Source organism: Gallus gallus, chromosome 14 (assembly GCF_016699485.2).
Source record: "Gallus gallus isolate bGalGal1 chromosome 14, bGalGal1.mat.broiler.GRCg7b, whole genome shotgun sequence".
Classification (NCBI taxonomy): Eukaryota; Metazoa; Chordata; class Aves; order Galliformes; family Phasianidae; genus Gallus; species Gallus gallus.
The window spans coordinates 4,687,294-4,703,311 of NC_052545.1; the positions used below are offsets into that span (position 1 = coordinate 4,687,294).

At 54.3% G+C, this 16,018-nt stretch overlaps 1 protein-coding gene across 3 annotated transcripts in view; it reads left to right on the forward strand.

Moving 5' to 3' along the window:
* Positions 1-16,018, forward strand: part of MPRIP (myosin phosphatase Rho interacting protein) — a 58,273-nt gene that overhangs the window by 17,285 nt on the left and 24,970 nt on the right. For 2 of the 3 annotated variants that reach the window (XM_015294405.4, XM_040647537.2), the window contains exons 4-7: positions 3,652-3,803; positions 5,701-5,785; positions 9,344-9,545; positions 10,561-10,720. In XM_015294405.4, the coding sequence (XP_015149891.2) occupies positions 3,652-3,803; positions 5,701-5,785; positions 9,344-9,545; positions 10,561-10,720 (599 nt within the window). Of the gene's footprint in view, positions 1-3,651; positions 3,804-5,700; positions 5,786-9,343; positions 9,546-10,560; positions 11,075-16,018 lie in introns of all 3 variants that reach the window. The other variant, XM_040647530.2, reaches the window with a different exon arrangement.

Genomic DNA, 16,018 nt, shown 5'->3' on the forward strand with positions numbered 1-16,018 from the left:
CCCATGAGTAATCACTTGGTGACCATCCCAGGTGGGTAAGGGGCGTTCACTGGCCATCCCTCCCCATGCTGACACTGTGTCCTCGCCTGCAGGTACACGATGCAGCCATCCCAGCCATACACGACCCTTCAGAGGCTCTTCAGCAGGAAAGAGGTTAACAGGAAGGAGGCAGGCGAGGAGCTGGCTGCCAGCTCCAGACCCCGCTTTGGGGTGGGGAGCAGCTGGGAGCTGCATGCACAGCGCAAGAATCGCCTTATAAGGCCAGGACAAGCCAGCTCCAGCCTCCCACTCCGCTCCGGCACTCGCTCCCCAGGCAGGCGCCCATTGGGGATGGGGATGTGGAGGGGATGTGTGGTCCCCAGCGCTCTGTCTGGGTGCCTGCAGGGTCGGTGCATGGCACCGGGTGGGTGAGGAGCCCGAGGGCGCTCACAGCTGGCTCATGGCCTTGCTCTGTGTTTAGACTCGCTGTCGGTGGACGTAAACACCGGTTCTATGGAGAAGTGGCCCCTGGCTGAACTCTCCTGCCCGATCCCTGCGCTGTGCCCCCTCCCCAAACTGCTCTGGGGTGGGGGGGGAGGAAGAAAATTCTTTCCGCCTGGTGAAAGCAGAGCTGAAATTGTTTTATCTCCTGGTGAAGGCTTGGGAGTGTTGTGTAGGGGCCTGGTGTGCAGGGACATGTGTGCACAGGGCTTGCACACTTATCCCCTGAGCTTTGAGCGTGTTGCTTGAGGGGGTGACCTCAGGGCTCTGAGCCTGCGCGAGGTTTCTCAGCAGCTTCCATGAGCAATATCTGCCCATATGGGCAGGCTGCAGGTGAGAAAGGTGTGCTTAGGTGGCTGAAAGCAGATACCTGCCCACCTGCTGGGGTGGTGCGTGGCTGGGAGCTGCGGCAGCGCTCCTGGGCACGGGGAGGTGCAGGAGGGAGAGCACAGCCTTTGCGCTCTTCTGACGGATGGCTGCTCCCATGCATCCTGTGCAGAGCTTGGAGAGGTCATTTTCATCAGCCTTGGTGTAAATCTAGGATTCTCTGCCTGCTAGATGATCTATAAGTGTAATAAAATCCTCCCGCAGCAGAACTCTGCTTGCATTATGGCCACATTGATAGCTCTGTGCCTGCGATGCTTTGTGCCTTGCTCCATCCCGCACTGTGTCCTGTTCACTTCCCACCCTGAGCATGGGGCTGAGCACCAGGGACAGGCAATGCTTTTAGCAGCTCCCTTTGCAGAGCACTTAAAAGCACTGTGGATGAGCAGCCCGCTCCTCGGCAGCCGCCCTCATGAATATTTTAGCTCAGAGAATTAACATTTGTCAAGAAGCATTTATGGAGGCAGCCTGGATGCTATTCCTTAGGCGTGCCCAACTCACTGTTAATCTGGGGCAGCGCTGGGAGCTTGAGCAGGAAAACCCACACCAGAGCCCTTCCTGTGCTGCACTGGGGCTGTCACAGAGGAGCAGGGGGACTGTGGGGAGCAATCAGCCCCCATCTTCCCTCCGGGCCGGCCAGACCCTGGTGCCAAGGCAACCAGCCTGCCATGCAAGATAGACAAATGGTGGGTTTTTTTTTTTCTTTCTTTCTTTCTTTTTTTTTTCTTCTTTTTTTTTTTTCCCCTCCTGGTTCTTGGCAGAAAGTAAAATGTCCCTTTTGTTTGGCTTCCTCCTCCCCCTGCCCCATCGCCTTTCTTTAAAGGTTATGTTCCAGATTTCACCAAGTTGACGTTGTGTAACGGCCCGGGAACATGGTGTGGGCATGGGCGCTGTGCCCCCAAGGCTGGGATTTCTTCTGCAGGGCTCCTAAGAGTCTGCTGCTCCCTCTTTCTCTCCTTTCTGTTCTGTTTCCCTCCGTGTTCATTCCTCGCACACCATAGGAAGGAGGTAGGGAGTGTGTGGTACACAAGTTTGCCATGTTGGGGTGCTGGGGCTCGGCATGGTCTGGCTCTGAGCATCGCCGATTCCAGTGGATACATGAGCAGAGTGCACAGCCCCTTGGGTTTGCTCCCCATAGCACAGAATTTAGGGTTTCCTTTTGAGTGCTCCTTGGGTGCTGCAGCAGAGCTCTTTCGTTGCCCAGGGGACCGCGTCCTGGCCGTGCTCTTGGTGCCATTTGCTTTGGTGCATGCTTCTACCTTGCAGCATTTGCATCTTGCTTGGTTTCAAAGTGCCTGCGTCGGCAGCAAAGCAGGAAATAAATAGATGTAAAGGGATTTAAATCTCAAGCGAGCCAGGCTGCTTGTCTGTCAGGTTCCATCTCCTGCCCAGAGCTATGAGGTGCAGGGGTGCCTCCTAGAGCCATCCCCAGCCCCTTTTCCCCCCTGTCCTGGCCGTATTCCCTGCGCATAAAGGCTGTGGGTGGGGAAGGGGTTGGACCCACATGGCTGTGCAGAGTTCATGGTCCTGGAGGCCTTGGCACAGCTGAAGGCAAGGGAGACAAAAACGTTTCTAAGACTCCACTTGGAGCTGGGAGAAAGTTTTTCCGTAGGGTTTTTATAGCTACCGGAAAGCAGGGTTTTATTTTTGTTGTCTAAGACAAAAAATCCTCTTAGGAGTTGACTTCCCGTGGCAGCAAGCAGGGGGGGCTGAGCTGGAGACCTTCTGGGCTGCGCTCGGCTTTTCTTCCCCTTCCCCCTCCAGGATTTGTGGACGCTGATGTTGGTTTTCATAACCAACAAGAAGAGGTTTTGATGTCCCTGATGTAAGGTTGGTCCCGTTGGCATGCCAGCACGGGGGTACCAGCACCACAGCTCCCTGCGTGGGGTGCTCACACTCCCTCCTTGACCCATGTGGGAATACAGCCATGGGGAAAGCCTTTCTCCTGGTGAAACTGGGATATTTCCCATATCTGCAGGTGGATAAACCGGGGCAGGGGTCTCAGTGAGACCAACTGAATTCCCTGGGTTGTAGAATGGGGCTGTCACAGCTCTCCCCAGTCACCTCTTCTTTGCACGCTGCTCTTGGGGGTGGTTTGCTGGAGCCTGTTTCCATGGTAAAAATCTTATCAGCATCTGCCAAAAACTCGTCTCCCTGTTGGCCTGGCCGTCTGGAGGACGAGAGGAGGCTTTGCTGGGGCAAAGAGGTGGTCGTGGGCTGTGTGGAGTGCTCCTTTGGTGCCATGTGCAATTCAGAGGGGTCCCACTGCCCAACTCGTCTGGGGCTCGTGCTGGCCTGCAGAGAGCTGCGTGGTGAGGGGGACCCCCTTGTCACCTTATCTGGCAGCAGTGCACAGCAGGCTGGGGATGGGGACAGCGGGGATGTGGCATTGCCACTGTAAATCGGATGAGCTGATGCTGCTCCAGATGGACCTGTCAGCTCTTGTCAGCAGTGACACTGATCTAAGTCCCTCCATGTCCCCTTGGACTGGGGAGGCCACCACTCATCTTGTTTAACTGCATCCCCTTGGGGCAGGAGGTGACACTGTGCTTTCCAAACCTATCGGATAAGTGAGGTCTCCTCTATGCCATGACCCTGCAGAGCATCCCAGTGGCTGGCTGGGGGAGATGCTCCCAGTCTCTGTTTCACTAACTTCAATGGGCAGAACTCTGCTTGTGGGCAGAGCACTGGGTGCGTGGGATTCTGGTGTCCACCAGGAGAGGTTTAAGGCACTGTGTCCATCTGCTTCCATCTCCTCACATATCTCCTTTTCCCTTCCCCTTGCAGCCAACGACCCTCCCACAGGGCACCATCAACATGAACCAGTGCACAGACGTGGTGGATGGGGAGAGCCGCACAGGACAGAAATTCTCCTTGTGCATCCTAACGCCAGAGAAAGAGCACTTCATCCGGGCTGAGAACAAGGAGATCATCAGCGGGTGAGTGCAGGCAGTCCCAGGGCTGGCTGTCAGTGCTGCCTGGCGCTCAGCTCCCCTCTTCTTCTCCTTTTTGGCAAGGTTGGCTTTTCTTTCCCCTTCCTGCGCCCTGGCCTGGCAGATCCCTTCCACCTGCAGCGGGGCAGGAGTGCTAGCAAGCCCTGGGCTGCCAGATTCATGGGGTGAGCATGAGCAGCAGCTTGAGTGGATGATTTAAGTCCTTCCTTTGTGCTGTGCCACGAGGCTTTCCAACATCTGCCATGTGCACCTTGCAGAGCCAGTGACTGAGGAGGCTCAGCCACTGCTGGGAGCTTCAGATCCTAGAGCTCATTACTTCTGAAGACCACCATTCCTAGGTCACTTTAGACCACGTAAAATGAGCACGTGGCAGTAGATTCTCCAACTCCCAAGTGCTGGATGCTGACCTAGAAGCATCCCCTAACATCTTCTTCCTGATCTGTCTGGAGGTGTGGTACCTCCTTTGTGCTTCCCAGCCTGGCGCCAACAGAGCCGGTGCATCCCATTGGAACAGTTTCTATTTCCAATCACTTTCCTTGGTTGTGACTCCCCCATTTTAGTAAGCAGTGGTTGAAATAGGCATTTTTCTGGCAAGAACTTGGGCTTTCGCTCAGATGGGTGTTGTCATGGGACAAAAGTTCCCTACTCCACTGAGACCAGTGAGTGTGAGTGACACAGAGGGGGACTGGCAGGGAGGGTGCAATGATTATACCCCAAAATATGGTCCCTCATGCCCTGCTGCGTTCTTCTTCTCCCCACGTTCCCATTCACAGCTCAGCCTTTGTTCCTGTCCTGCCAGCAGCGCGAGGGAGCAGCATTGCAGAGCAAGGTGGGGCTGATTTATTGCTCATTGGCCCGGCATTAGATTTTGAAGCAGCGCGTTTGCTCCTGACTGCAAGCATTAATCATCCCCAAGCAGTCCCGCTCTGGGCTCAAGCCAAGCGGGTTTCATTTGCAGTTGCAGCACGACAGGAAGATTTCCCCGACTCGGAGAGAATTTGTTTTACGTTTGTTGCATGCTTCTGGCATTTATTGCTTAACCAAAACCCACTTGATGTGGTCATCTCAAAGCGCTTTACAGCAGCAGCGTGCGAAGTGGGGGGAACAAGAGGGCAAAGCACGGCAGTCTGAAGCACAAGCATTTTCCAGCACTGCGGATCCTCTCTGAGCTCCCTGAGATGCAGGAGCGGCTGTGGGAAGGCATGGGAGGGTGCCCTGAGTGAGAGGCTCATGCGCGGGATGGGCTTCACAGTGCTGAGTTCATGCTGCTCTTTCTCAGACAAAAGTGCATTGTGTGCAGCGTGCTGGCGTTAGCAGCTCTGGAGGGAGAAGGCCCTTTGGTAGCTCCGGAGCTCTCGGCTGGCTTTCAGGATCCTTGAATCCCTGCCCTGTGCCACCCTCGGCCATGACCTCTCTCTTGCAGTGAGTGGTGTTGAGCCAAAGCAGCCTGGAGCTGTTCCCTGTCCCCTTCCTCCCCTCTGCTCTGTGAGTTGCTTTTCTCCCACGTCTGTGATGGTTGCTGGGTATGGTGGCATCCCAGCCCAGCTCAGAGGGGTGAGTTCCTCTGCAAGATGAGCTCTAGCTCAGGGTAATACTGACAGCCCAATTACCAGCCTCTGGGTGTGGGGGTTTGAGACGGGGGCTGCTGCTCCCTGGCTCTGTCTCTGGAGGAAGCAAAGGGCTGGTTTATGGGCAGCCTGTCCCGGAGCGCATGGGGCTGTGTCTGCCTGGTGATGAGATCAGAGCCCCTGCAGTGCAGGGAGCACCTTTGGAATGCACGGTGCCCCACTGTGTTACACCCCGCACCTGGGAGTGAGCATTGCTCCTGTCCTGCCTGCTGTTGTCAGCACACGTCTCACCTGCTGCTCTTCTTTGCCCACAGGTGGCTGGAGATGCTGATAGTCTACCCGAGGACAAACAAGCAGAACCAGAAGAAGAAGAGGAAGGTAGAGCCCCCAACTCCGCAGGTAACCCCGGAGGGACACAGCATCCCAGTCCCTTGCCTTCCTCTTGGGGAGCACGTATCCCTCCCCAAACCAGCAGGGCACACTCAGTCTCCTGGCACCAGCCCTGCACGTGCTGTCCCAAAGCCGTGTGGTCCCAGGGGGCCGGGAAGAGGTGCTGACCGCTCAGGGGGCCTTTTTGGTAGAAGTAGGATGAAATTCCATCGGGCTCCGGTTACCCTGTTGGAGATGACCCCGGAGATAATGGAAATGAAAGGAAAATAGTAGAGGCCAGGGCCGGGCTGGGAGCTCTGGGGGCTGGAGCTGTGCTCTCCAGGGACCTGGCGATGGCTTCGTGCTGGCTTTGACTATAAATGGTAAAAACCGGGGCCGGCCGTGACTCACTCATTCCTGCCAAGCTCCCACGCGGCCGGAGTGGGGGAGAATCCCACTGATTGGGAACGTGACCCCACGGCTGCTCTTGTCCCTCGCTGGGGCTGAGAACTGCCGCAGCTCTGCGGCCGTCCGACCTCTGCAGGGACTGAGTGCTGGGCTCCTCTATGGGGCTGCTGCTGTCAGGGAGGGAAAACCACGCTGGGGCTCCCCTGAGCCCCAGTTTTCTGGTCCCCAGCACAGTGTTGTCTCCATGCAAAGCTGTGTGTGGTGTCTGTTTGAATCAGGTTTCCACCACTCCACCAGATAAAGTTACCTTTATCAATAGGAACAAAAATAATGAGATGAAATGATGCTTTTTCTGCACTGTGCTGGAAGACTGAAGCACTCCCTGCCAAGGGATGGGATCATCACAGCCCCTTGAGCATTGGCTCCAACGATGCTGCAGGGGAGGTGTCTCCTCCGTGGCATGTTACGAGTTGTTTGGCCTCAACCCTGCTGCATTTGGGGCAACCCAGTGAGCTGGTGCAGCGGGGCATGGAGCCCAACCCGGCACTAAACCCAGGCTGGTTTCAGGAAAGGGGACAGAGAGAGGAGGAGAAAAGGGTGAGGAGCCAGAAAAACATCATTCTGGGTTGCATTTCATCACCATGGCAACTTCTTGGAAACCGTACAGGATCCGAGCTCCTGAGCACCAAATAAGGGAAGCGGCTGTGGGGAGGACAGCAGCTCCCCATGCATGCAGCCCGACTCCCCATGTGCTTGAGGATGGGATGAGCATGGAGCCTGGTGACACTTCTCCCACGCTGGGTTGAGGCACAGCATCTCACAACCTTGTGGGATGCCGTCCCCCAGACCTCATCCTGCTTGCAGCTCTCTTTCCACCCTCTCCATCAGAGCATCCCATTGCTCCCAGCCTTGCGACAGCAGTGGTGCTACAGGAAGAAAGTTCAAATTCACTTTACAGATCCAACCTCTGTGTGGGACCTGGTGCTGGATGGGTGCTTTGCTGTTGCAGGTGCTCGTGGTCAGCCTGCAGAGCCAGAAGGGAAATGGGAAAGCACCTTTGCTTCATCCCCCGAATCATGCCGACGCAGGCAGCAAATCAAGGCCAGGGAGAAAACCAGCACCAAATCCCCCTCTGTGAAATGGCTCTTCCTGAAGTTGGCTGCTGTTCAGCTCTCTCTCCGTGTGCTGGTGGGGAAAGGCTGATTTCTTTCTGAAGACGGCAGCACGCTAATCCAGCGGCGGATCGTGTCTGGGAGCTGCTAAGGGAGTGATGGACACCTTTGTGATATAATAACAACAAAAAAAGTGAAGATATTTAGGATATTTCTGCCTGTTCTTACTCCCATGCCGTTTTCCTTCTCCCTGTTACATCAGGGCTCGGCTGTGCTCCTGGGGCACGAGGCTCATTTTCAGCTCACCCCATTGTTTTACACCTTCACCCTGCTGAATGCTGGGATGGGAGCAACACGAGTGAAGCTGGGGAGCTGGGAAGTGAAGCTTGTACCAACAGCTGCAGTTTGGCCAGGGGTTGCTAGATGCAGTGCTGGAGTTGTTTTCACCTGTACTTTGCAATCAGCTTGAGGTCTTAGGAGAAATAGGTCAGGTTTCTCTTTCACTGTTCGCCATGCAGGAGGAGGAGGAGCGTGCTGCCCTGTCTGCTCTCAGCTCCTGGGAAACTGAGGCACGATTTGGGGCTGAAATGTGGGGTTGGAGGTGCTGCCCTCTGTTTTGGGTTTGCTTTGCACCAGGCTGTGTGAGATGTGTGTAAGGACAGCACGTTGTGGCGTTACTGCAACTGGAGATTGGCTCTAAAGATGTTGGGGCACACTCCTTTTCTGAGCCATTCACTCTGGAAGACAAAGAGTTAGTTGTGCTGCTTGTTTATAGAGCGCCTTTTGGCCCTCGTTTCTGTGTCTAATTAAATACATATCTACAAGTAATTATATGGGGGCGTGGGTAAGGAGTATATAAAGATATACGTCTGGCGATCAGCTTTGGGCTTTTGAATCAATGAACAGAGCATGGCTGAGGCTGGAAGGACCATGGCAATGTCCGACCCCTCCAAGCAGCAGCACCTCCAGCAAGTTGTTGCCCTCCGGATCGTTTACCTCCAACACTGCATTCCTTTAGGATGAAATTTCCGAGGGGACTTTTTTCCATACTGAGGTCATTTGCTGATACGACAAGAGCAAAACATCTGCTGAGGAACAAAGCCAAAGCCCACACGAGCTGGGAAAGCTGCTGTGCACCTAAGCTGGGCTGCTATGGGGAGCCACCAACTGCTCGCACCGCCACCAGAATGTCATCACCATGCAGCGTGCAGAGCCCCTTGCAGCCAGCCATGCTTTTATCCTGATGGGTATTGTTCTAAAGTAACCTCAGTGCAACGCTGTGTTTTCCTTTCTAAAAGCAACATCCTGCTATGCAGTGGAAGCACCCAGGAGGGACGCAGTGCTGGATGGCTTTTCTACTTTGTGTCAATGGCCCATAACAAACTGGTTGTGACAAATTAAGAACGCAGCTGCTAGTGGCAGGGAATTAATTTTCTTCTACATCCAATATCCTTTCGCTTGATTTCTGGGTTGTTGGGTTTTTTTTTGTTCTGACACTACGTTATGACACTGAGCAAATTCATTCCTGGCACGTGGAGCTGGCGCTGCTCTGTGTTTGTGAAGCCTGCAGACAGAGCAGGGACACACAGATGCACACCCAGAGGGACATGGAGAAGGCTGTGCCTTCTTTGCTTCGGTTACCAAGGCTGCACTGCCCACCAAAACTGCTGTAGTGGAAATGCTAAGTCATGGCCTGACTGAGCACCTGCTGGGAAGGCAGGGCCAGCCCTGAGGAGCTCAGGTGTATGCAATGCAGCTGAGTGACCAGAAGGGTTGGAGCCAGGATCCACCCCTTCCCAGACCTCATTTAAGGGTTGGCAGTAGAGGTGAGGGCATCTCTTGCTGGAGATCCCTGCATACCTGAGGCTTTCCAAGAGAAAGCAGTTTTTTTTCCTTTGTTTTTCTGTCTGTGGCTGCTGCATTTGAGCTTATCCTCACTTACTGCAGCCTGCTCTATATTGTTGTGCTTTCCATTGTGTTATAGGTTACCACTGTAAATGTGCAGGGAAAGGGCAGGGCTTCCCTGGGCACGGAGTCCCTCTCACCCACTGTTCCCTGTCTCCACCAGGAGCCCGGCCCTGCGAAGATGGCTGTGACCAGCAGCAACATCCCCAGTGCTGAGAAGGTCCCCACCACCAAGTCCACGTTGTGGCAGGAGGAAATGAGGGGCAAAGAGTCAGGAGATGCGGGCAGCAGCATCAGCCCAGCACAGAGCCCGGTGCAGGGGGCTGCCAGCTCCCTGAAGGATCCCATACTGGACAACAAGGAAGGTAAGGTGATGCCACTGGGATCGGGCCCTGGGCACCCTACCCTGGTGTCCCTGCTTGAGCAGGAGTTAGAACGGGTGGACCTGGAGGTCTCTGCCAACCTCATTCTGTCATTCTGATATGGAGATCATGTCTTGTCAGTGCAAATTTGCTCAGTAAGACTAAGTTTATATGTCAGAATACTCACACTGGGCTCCTGGGGGCAACCTGTCCTCACATGGAAATGCTTTCCTAGCACCTCCGTGGCCCCCTGGGGCAGCCCATAGGGTGTGGGGGCTGCCAAGCCCTGAGTGCTGCTTCCTCATCCGGCCCCTGCAGCAGGGCCCTGTTTATATTTGGTCTCCCTGATTAGTCCATGCAAGGCGCCTGGGGCCACAGTATTGTTTTCCCTGAAACAATAGGGGCTGGGGATTTTTCCTGCCCTGGGCTGAGGATAAGTTTCCTTTATCTGCAGGATGGGAGCAGAATAGAGCTGCTTTCTCCCTGCTCCCTGGTGCAGAGTGATGCATCTGTTGTGTTTCCTTGGAGCTGTGGCTGCTGCTTGGAGGGACAGAGGTGGGAATGGGTGGAGGCTTTCACATGAAGCTTCCCCCCCAAAAAAAGAAGTTTCCCTGCTTATACAAAGCCTACCCAGTTTCTTTGAAACAAAGTACAAACAGAAGTGAAAAGTGCTAGAATTCACACCTTTCCTATGCTTTTTAATGGGAGAGAGTGTGAATGTTCATGCTGTGCCCACCTGGGAACACTGTGCCACCCCCACACAGTGCAATCACTGGGATCCTGTAAGCCCTTGAGGTATCCTGTGCCCCCAGGATTGCCAGCTCCCTGCAAGCATCTCCCCTTCTGCACAGGCCAGAAGGGTTGGGATTGGGGTCAGGGTGGGAGAGCTTGTGATGCTGAGGGATTCAGGCTGTCCCTGCTCTCATTTCCTGCACCATTCCTGCTTGGAATCGTGGCGTTTTTTTTGTGAAAAGCAAAACTCAGACTTGAAACCAAATGCGTTTTTCTTGTCCCTTAGACGAGAGCTCCATGAATGGGGACCGGATAGACTGTGGGCGGAAGACTCGTGTTGAGAGCGGCTACTTCTCCTTGGAGAAGACTAAGCAAGACTCAAAGCTGGAAGAGCAGCAGCTGCCACCACCACCGAGCCCACCCAGCCCCAGCACCCCGAACAACAGGTACAGTTATCCCAAATCGCCCTCGCAGGAGCATGCCCAGCCCTTTCCTTCCCCAGGTACCCGATCAGGCGACCGAGTGATTCACAGCTTTTCTCTGAACTCCTTGGACTCGAAGAGCAGTTGCCCCATGCACAAGGACTCCAGCAGAGATGTAGGAAGGGGAGCTGAAAAATCGGGGCGTCCCCTTTCTTTTAAAGCCAGCCGGCAGTACACCACCCTGGCCGACGTTCCCAAGGCCGTTAGGATCAGTAATCGTGAGGCCTTCCAGGTGGAGAGGAAGCGGCTAGAGCGGAGAACCCGGGCACGTAGCCCTGGGAGAGAAGAAGTGGCCCGGCTCTTTGGCAATGAGAGAAGGTAAGGGATGAGTGGCTCACCTCCCTCTTGCACGCTCGCAGCATCAGTGAGGTTTGGGCTCGCCCTCCCTAGTGCAGCCCTGGATGGGAGGTGTTGGCAGGCTGTGTTGTGCATCATAGAATCGTGGGAGGGCTGTGTTGGAAGGGACCTCAAAGCCCATACAGTTCCAACCCCTGCTGTGGGCTGGTCGCCCCCCACCAGGCTGCCCAGGGCCCATCCATGGCCTCTGGCACTTTCAGGGATGGGCACCCACCACTCTCAGCTGCAGTGCCAGCGCCTCACCACCCTCTGAGTAAAAAATTCCCTCCTAACAACTAACCTAAATCTCCCCTCTTTTACTTTGACCCTTTTGCATTGCTGCACTTGTGGATTTTGAGGCAACCACATTGCCCATCCACAACATCCAGGCAATACGGTGGCCTTAGCAGTGGATGTCAGCCTGGTGACATTTGGATGCTGCACTTGCAAGCAAGCCCACCCTCCCTGTCCCCTCCCCGGCACGGCACACGCGGGCAGCTGGCACCATTAATTAGGTTAGCTCTCTAAACGGTGTTAGGGCCGGGTGCGTTATGCAACTGCTTAATGAGCTGAGAGAGGTTTCAAAATGTCACGGCATTAATCTGGGAGAGGAGAGTCGGGTGCGGGGCTGTAAACAAGCTTAGTGCAGAGGAGGTGAGGAGGGTATCTGCAGGCATGCTCAGCAGTCATTGGGTGAGGTGGAGGATGAGAGGTGTGTTAGTGCAATGAGGGCAGCAGAGCAAACTGGGAGATGGGCCCCGGGCGGGAGGACTGTCTGCCAGTCTGATTTTCTCGCCTTGATTTTCCTCTGGGCATGTTCTCTCTAGTGTGATTTCAGCAGCGCTGTCGGTTCATTTCTTCACAGCCCCTAAAGGACTGTTTTCCAGCCTGGCATCTGAGAGCTGGGAGCAGGTGTGGGAGCTCTGTGCCCGTGCTGTGGGTTGGCAGCAGGATCCTGCCTCTCCTGAACCCATCCAGCACTGGCAGCACACAGAGGTTGGGGCAGAGGAGCAGGGCAAGGGGTTGGATTCCTATCTGCCTTGAGAGTTCAGAGAGGAAGGGTGCCAGGCAGGACCCCTGGTAACCCCAGCTGGGGACAGGGCTGATAAACTCGACTCGTAGCATGTTGGTTCAGGTGTGGGTGACATTGTGTCCCTATGTAGTTACTTGCATGCTCCCCAGTGCTGACAGTCACTTGCTCCAGCCCCTATGGGCACTGTGCAGTTTTGGGATCTGGCATGCCAAAAGGAAACTGGGATGTGCCAGCAGGACACAGAAGGCAGAGGTTTGCATACAGGTAGTGGGGGCTGCAAGAGGACACTGCTGCTGCCAGGGGGTGCCTTTTTTTAACGTCAGCCCCACGCACTTCCTGCTGGCAGGTGGCTTTTACTGGGGAAAATCTGTTTCTACCAGCTCAGCTGGGCTCCTGGAGCCTTCAGCAGGAATGTATTGCTGCGTTCAAATGGGCAAAATGTCTCCTATTTCTCAGAGCTGTAGTGAGAGAGGAGTGGGAGTCTCGTGCCCGTGGGGCTGAGGCTGTTCCAGCACAGGCTGTGGAGTCTGGGGGTGATGGATGCAGCTCTGTGGGGCGCAGGGGAATTTGGCACCCATGTCCAGGTGGGCTCAGCAGGGCGCAGAGAGGCAGTTCAGCATCGCACCAGAGAGCTCCCATCTGCCCTGCTCACCTTGGCTTGGCTGCTTTATAAATATGAGTACACTGAATGCACAAATTCCTATCATTACTTTTTTTTCTTCTCCCTCCTCCGAATTCAGGCTGTGCTTATCAAGGTTGAGCAAATACAGTAACTCACTTGCGTGCTGCAGGGTCTGTTTCTCCTGCTGGGTTTAATGCTACTCCTAATCCTCCTCCTCAGTAACCCACTAACACTCCGTGAGCGTTTGCCTGAAGTCCTTTGCCCATGCATGAACCCCAAGGGCACCACCAGGCATGGCTCAGCTTTGCCTTTGGACTCTCAGTGCAGCCAGATGAGCTTGTTCTGATTCTCTGGGTGTTTTTGTCCCTTCCCCCCCATTTCCTCTTAACCCACTGTAAATCAGCACAGGAGTGTCAGAGCTATGGATGGAAAAGAACTCTCTTACTACCTGGTGCTCCATCCTGAGTGACACACCTGTGGTCTGAGCTCCAGATAGAGCTGTTTTTCAGGCTCTCGCCCTGTCTCCCCATAGTAAGAGCTGTTACGTGACTGATGCCCATGACTGTGCTGGAAATACTCCACGTCGATCATTTATTCCCAGCACTCAACTCCACGCCCCATGCAGACGTCTGAGCTCGTGGTTGCTTCTGAGACATGCATCAGAAGGCAGCCCCGAGCAGGAGATATCTGTGGGATTTTGGCACGTGGGGGTCTGTGGAGTGCGAGTTCCCTCTGCTGGCACACGCAGGATGGGGCTGCGGCTCTGCAGCCCACAGGGGTCGAGCCACATCCCTGCTCCCTCATCCCAGCCCTGGGCAGGATGGGGCTGTTTCCAGGCAGCGGTTTGGAAACCACAGAGATGAATCTTGAAGCCCGTTTTGCACAGCAAAGGGGGATGTGGCAGCTGCAAGCTGAATCCTGTGTTTTTTGGATGCCGGTCCCTGTGTGTCAGCAGAGCAGGGATAAATCTCGGTGCATCTCAGCAGCTTTGGAAGCTTTGGGGAGGGGTACTGGTGTTGGATGGGGTGTCCTTGGGGTGCAGGAGCCTGGAGCTCACTCCCATGGCTTTTCTTGCACGCTTCCAGCGCTGCAGCCTCTGAAAATGCAGCTTTTCCATTTGCCCCCATGCTCTGCTTGTGCTGGCAGGAGCCTGCTGTGTCAGAGTGCAGCCAGGGCTGGCGAGTGTTTCTAACCTCAGTAAGCAGCAGAGCTACTTTTTCTTTCTCAAATTCCTTCTCTGGAGCTTCTTGGGATGTAAGGCTTTGCTCTGGATGCTGCTGCAGCAAAGACAGGAGTGCCTGCTCTCCAGAAGAGCTTTCTTTTCCTTTTGGAACTATCCTCTTTGTTTTTGTGTACCTTTGGGGGAAATTCCTCGTCCTTTTCCTGAGGCTCACTGTCTCTCTTGCTGCTAAATAATGAATGAATCCACTACAGATGAGCCCTTTCCTCCAATCAAAGAACACTGCTTCAGTGACAGCTTGTTGGCCGTGAGAGCTCTCCTTCCCCCCGCACACACACCCCCAGCTAACAGCCTCAACCTGCAGCTCAGGTTCCATGCCTGGCAGAGGTGAGCAGCCTGCAGAGGTGAGCAGAGCTCCCTGGGATCAGCCCATAGTGCAGCACCGAGCAGCAGCACAGCTTTCCAAACGCTCCATCCCTCCCTGCCTGCAGCACAGCACTGCCAGCGTGGGGCTGCGTTCCCAGGGACCCCTCACAGTAACCCCTGTGACACACTGAGCTGATAGGACACACGATTCCTTCCTGTAATCCGAATGATTTTTAACCCTTGGGGCTGTGATTGGGTTGCAGTGATCTTATTTTATTTTTTTGAATTCCCTCCTCCTTTTTCAATGATGAATTACTGGAATGGGTTTGATTTTGTTTTGTATGTAGATGCGGATATATAATTTCCTCTTCTGTTCATTCATTTTCCAGCCTTGTTTTCTTCCAGGTCTTGTTGCTCTCCACCTTCTCCTGCTGTGTTGCTGTGTGACGTGTCCGCCTTTACTTCGCCTGCTTCGCTACCATCTCATCTCAATCTCAAGCCGTAGAACAACCTGGTGGTGCAGCCCCTTTCATGAGAAATCAACCTGCTTTTGATTTTGTTTTTATGGTTGTTTTTTTTTTTCCCTCTTGATTTGTTTTTCTTCAGGCCTTCATCTGTTAGGGTACAGATAACGTTAATTCACCAACCTCTTCCTTCCTCCTAAACTGAGTCTCAGAGGTTTGGGCCGGGGTGAAAAGGGGATGGCTGGGTTAAAAAGTCATCTCCAAAACAGCTCTCTGTGCGTTGGTGATGGAGGGTGTGGATTTGTGCTCTGTGAGCTGTGTGCTGTGACACACATCTCACCTGAGCAGGACATCCTGGGGAGGGTGGAGAGCTCTTCACGAGCACTGGGATCTGTCTGCTCCCACTCTGCAAACTGGGAGGCAGTGGGGGCTGAAGAGATGCTCCCCCAGAAATATCAGAGGTGTGAATTTAAAAAGCAAAGCTGCCCTGGCCCAGTTCAGTCCCTTGCTCCTGGCGTCCTGGCTCTGAGCAGCTGCTCCCACAGGGCTGAGCTGCACTTGGGATGTGTCTGACTGATGGGATTTGGTGCAATGTTAGTTTAAAACTAAACATCTCATGGGTTTTTATTGTTTTGTTTTTTTTTAAGTTCTAATCTGCCGTTCCTTTTTATTTTTTGTGAAAAGTGTTAAAAGAAAAATGTTTTTGGATGACCTGTTCTCCCTCATGTGGTTGCCCTTGTGATTTTCATGCATGTTGAAGGTTCCTGATTTTAGGTGTCCAGATGCTGTTTCAGGATCCTCTCTGGGCTCGTTGTTTTGGGGAGGTTCACGTGGGAATTGAAACCTCACAACCTGGGGCTCAGCTGATTTTGTGTCCTGGTGTGGGTTACTGCCTTGCTTTCCCAGGTTGTGCTCAAAGCCCAGAGGCTGATTCTTGTCCAAAGCCCTGGGCGTGCCAGTTTGAGATCAGCAGGTCCTTAGAAAATTCTGTTATTTCCACTCCTGTGGGTCAGCAGAGAGCTTTCCCTGCTGAAATAGCACTTCTAATTCCACCTGCAGAAGCCTGTATTTTTGCCTATTGGGAGCATCCTGCTAGAGGGTGCGTGCTGCTCCATTGTAGTTCTCCATCCTGGGAGAGCTGGGTGCTGTGATGTGGTGAGGGTGCCCAGCTGCAGGTAGGGGCCAGGTGTGCTCCTGCTCCCTCCAACAGCCTTGCAGGCCTGTTTCAGCAGAGGCCATGGCTTTTGGGGGGGATGCCCAC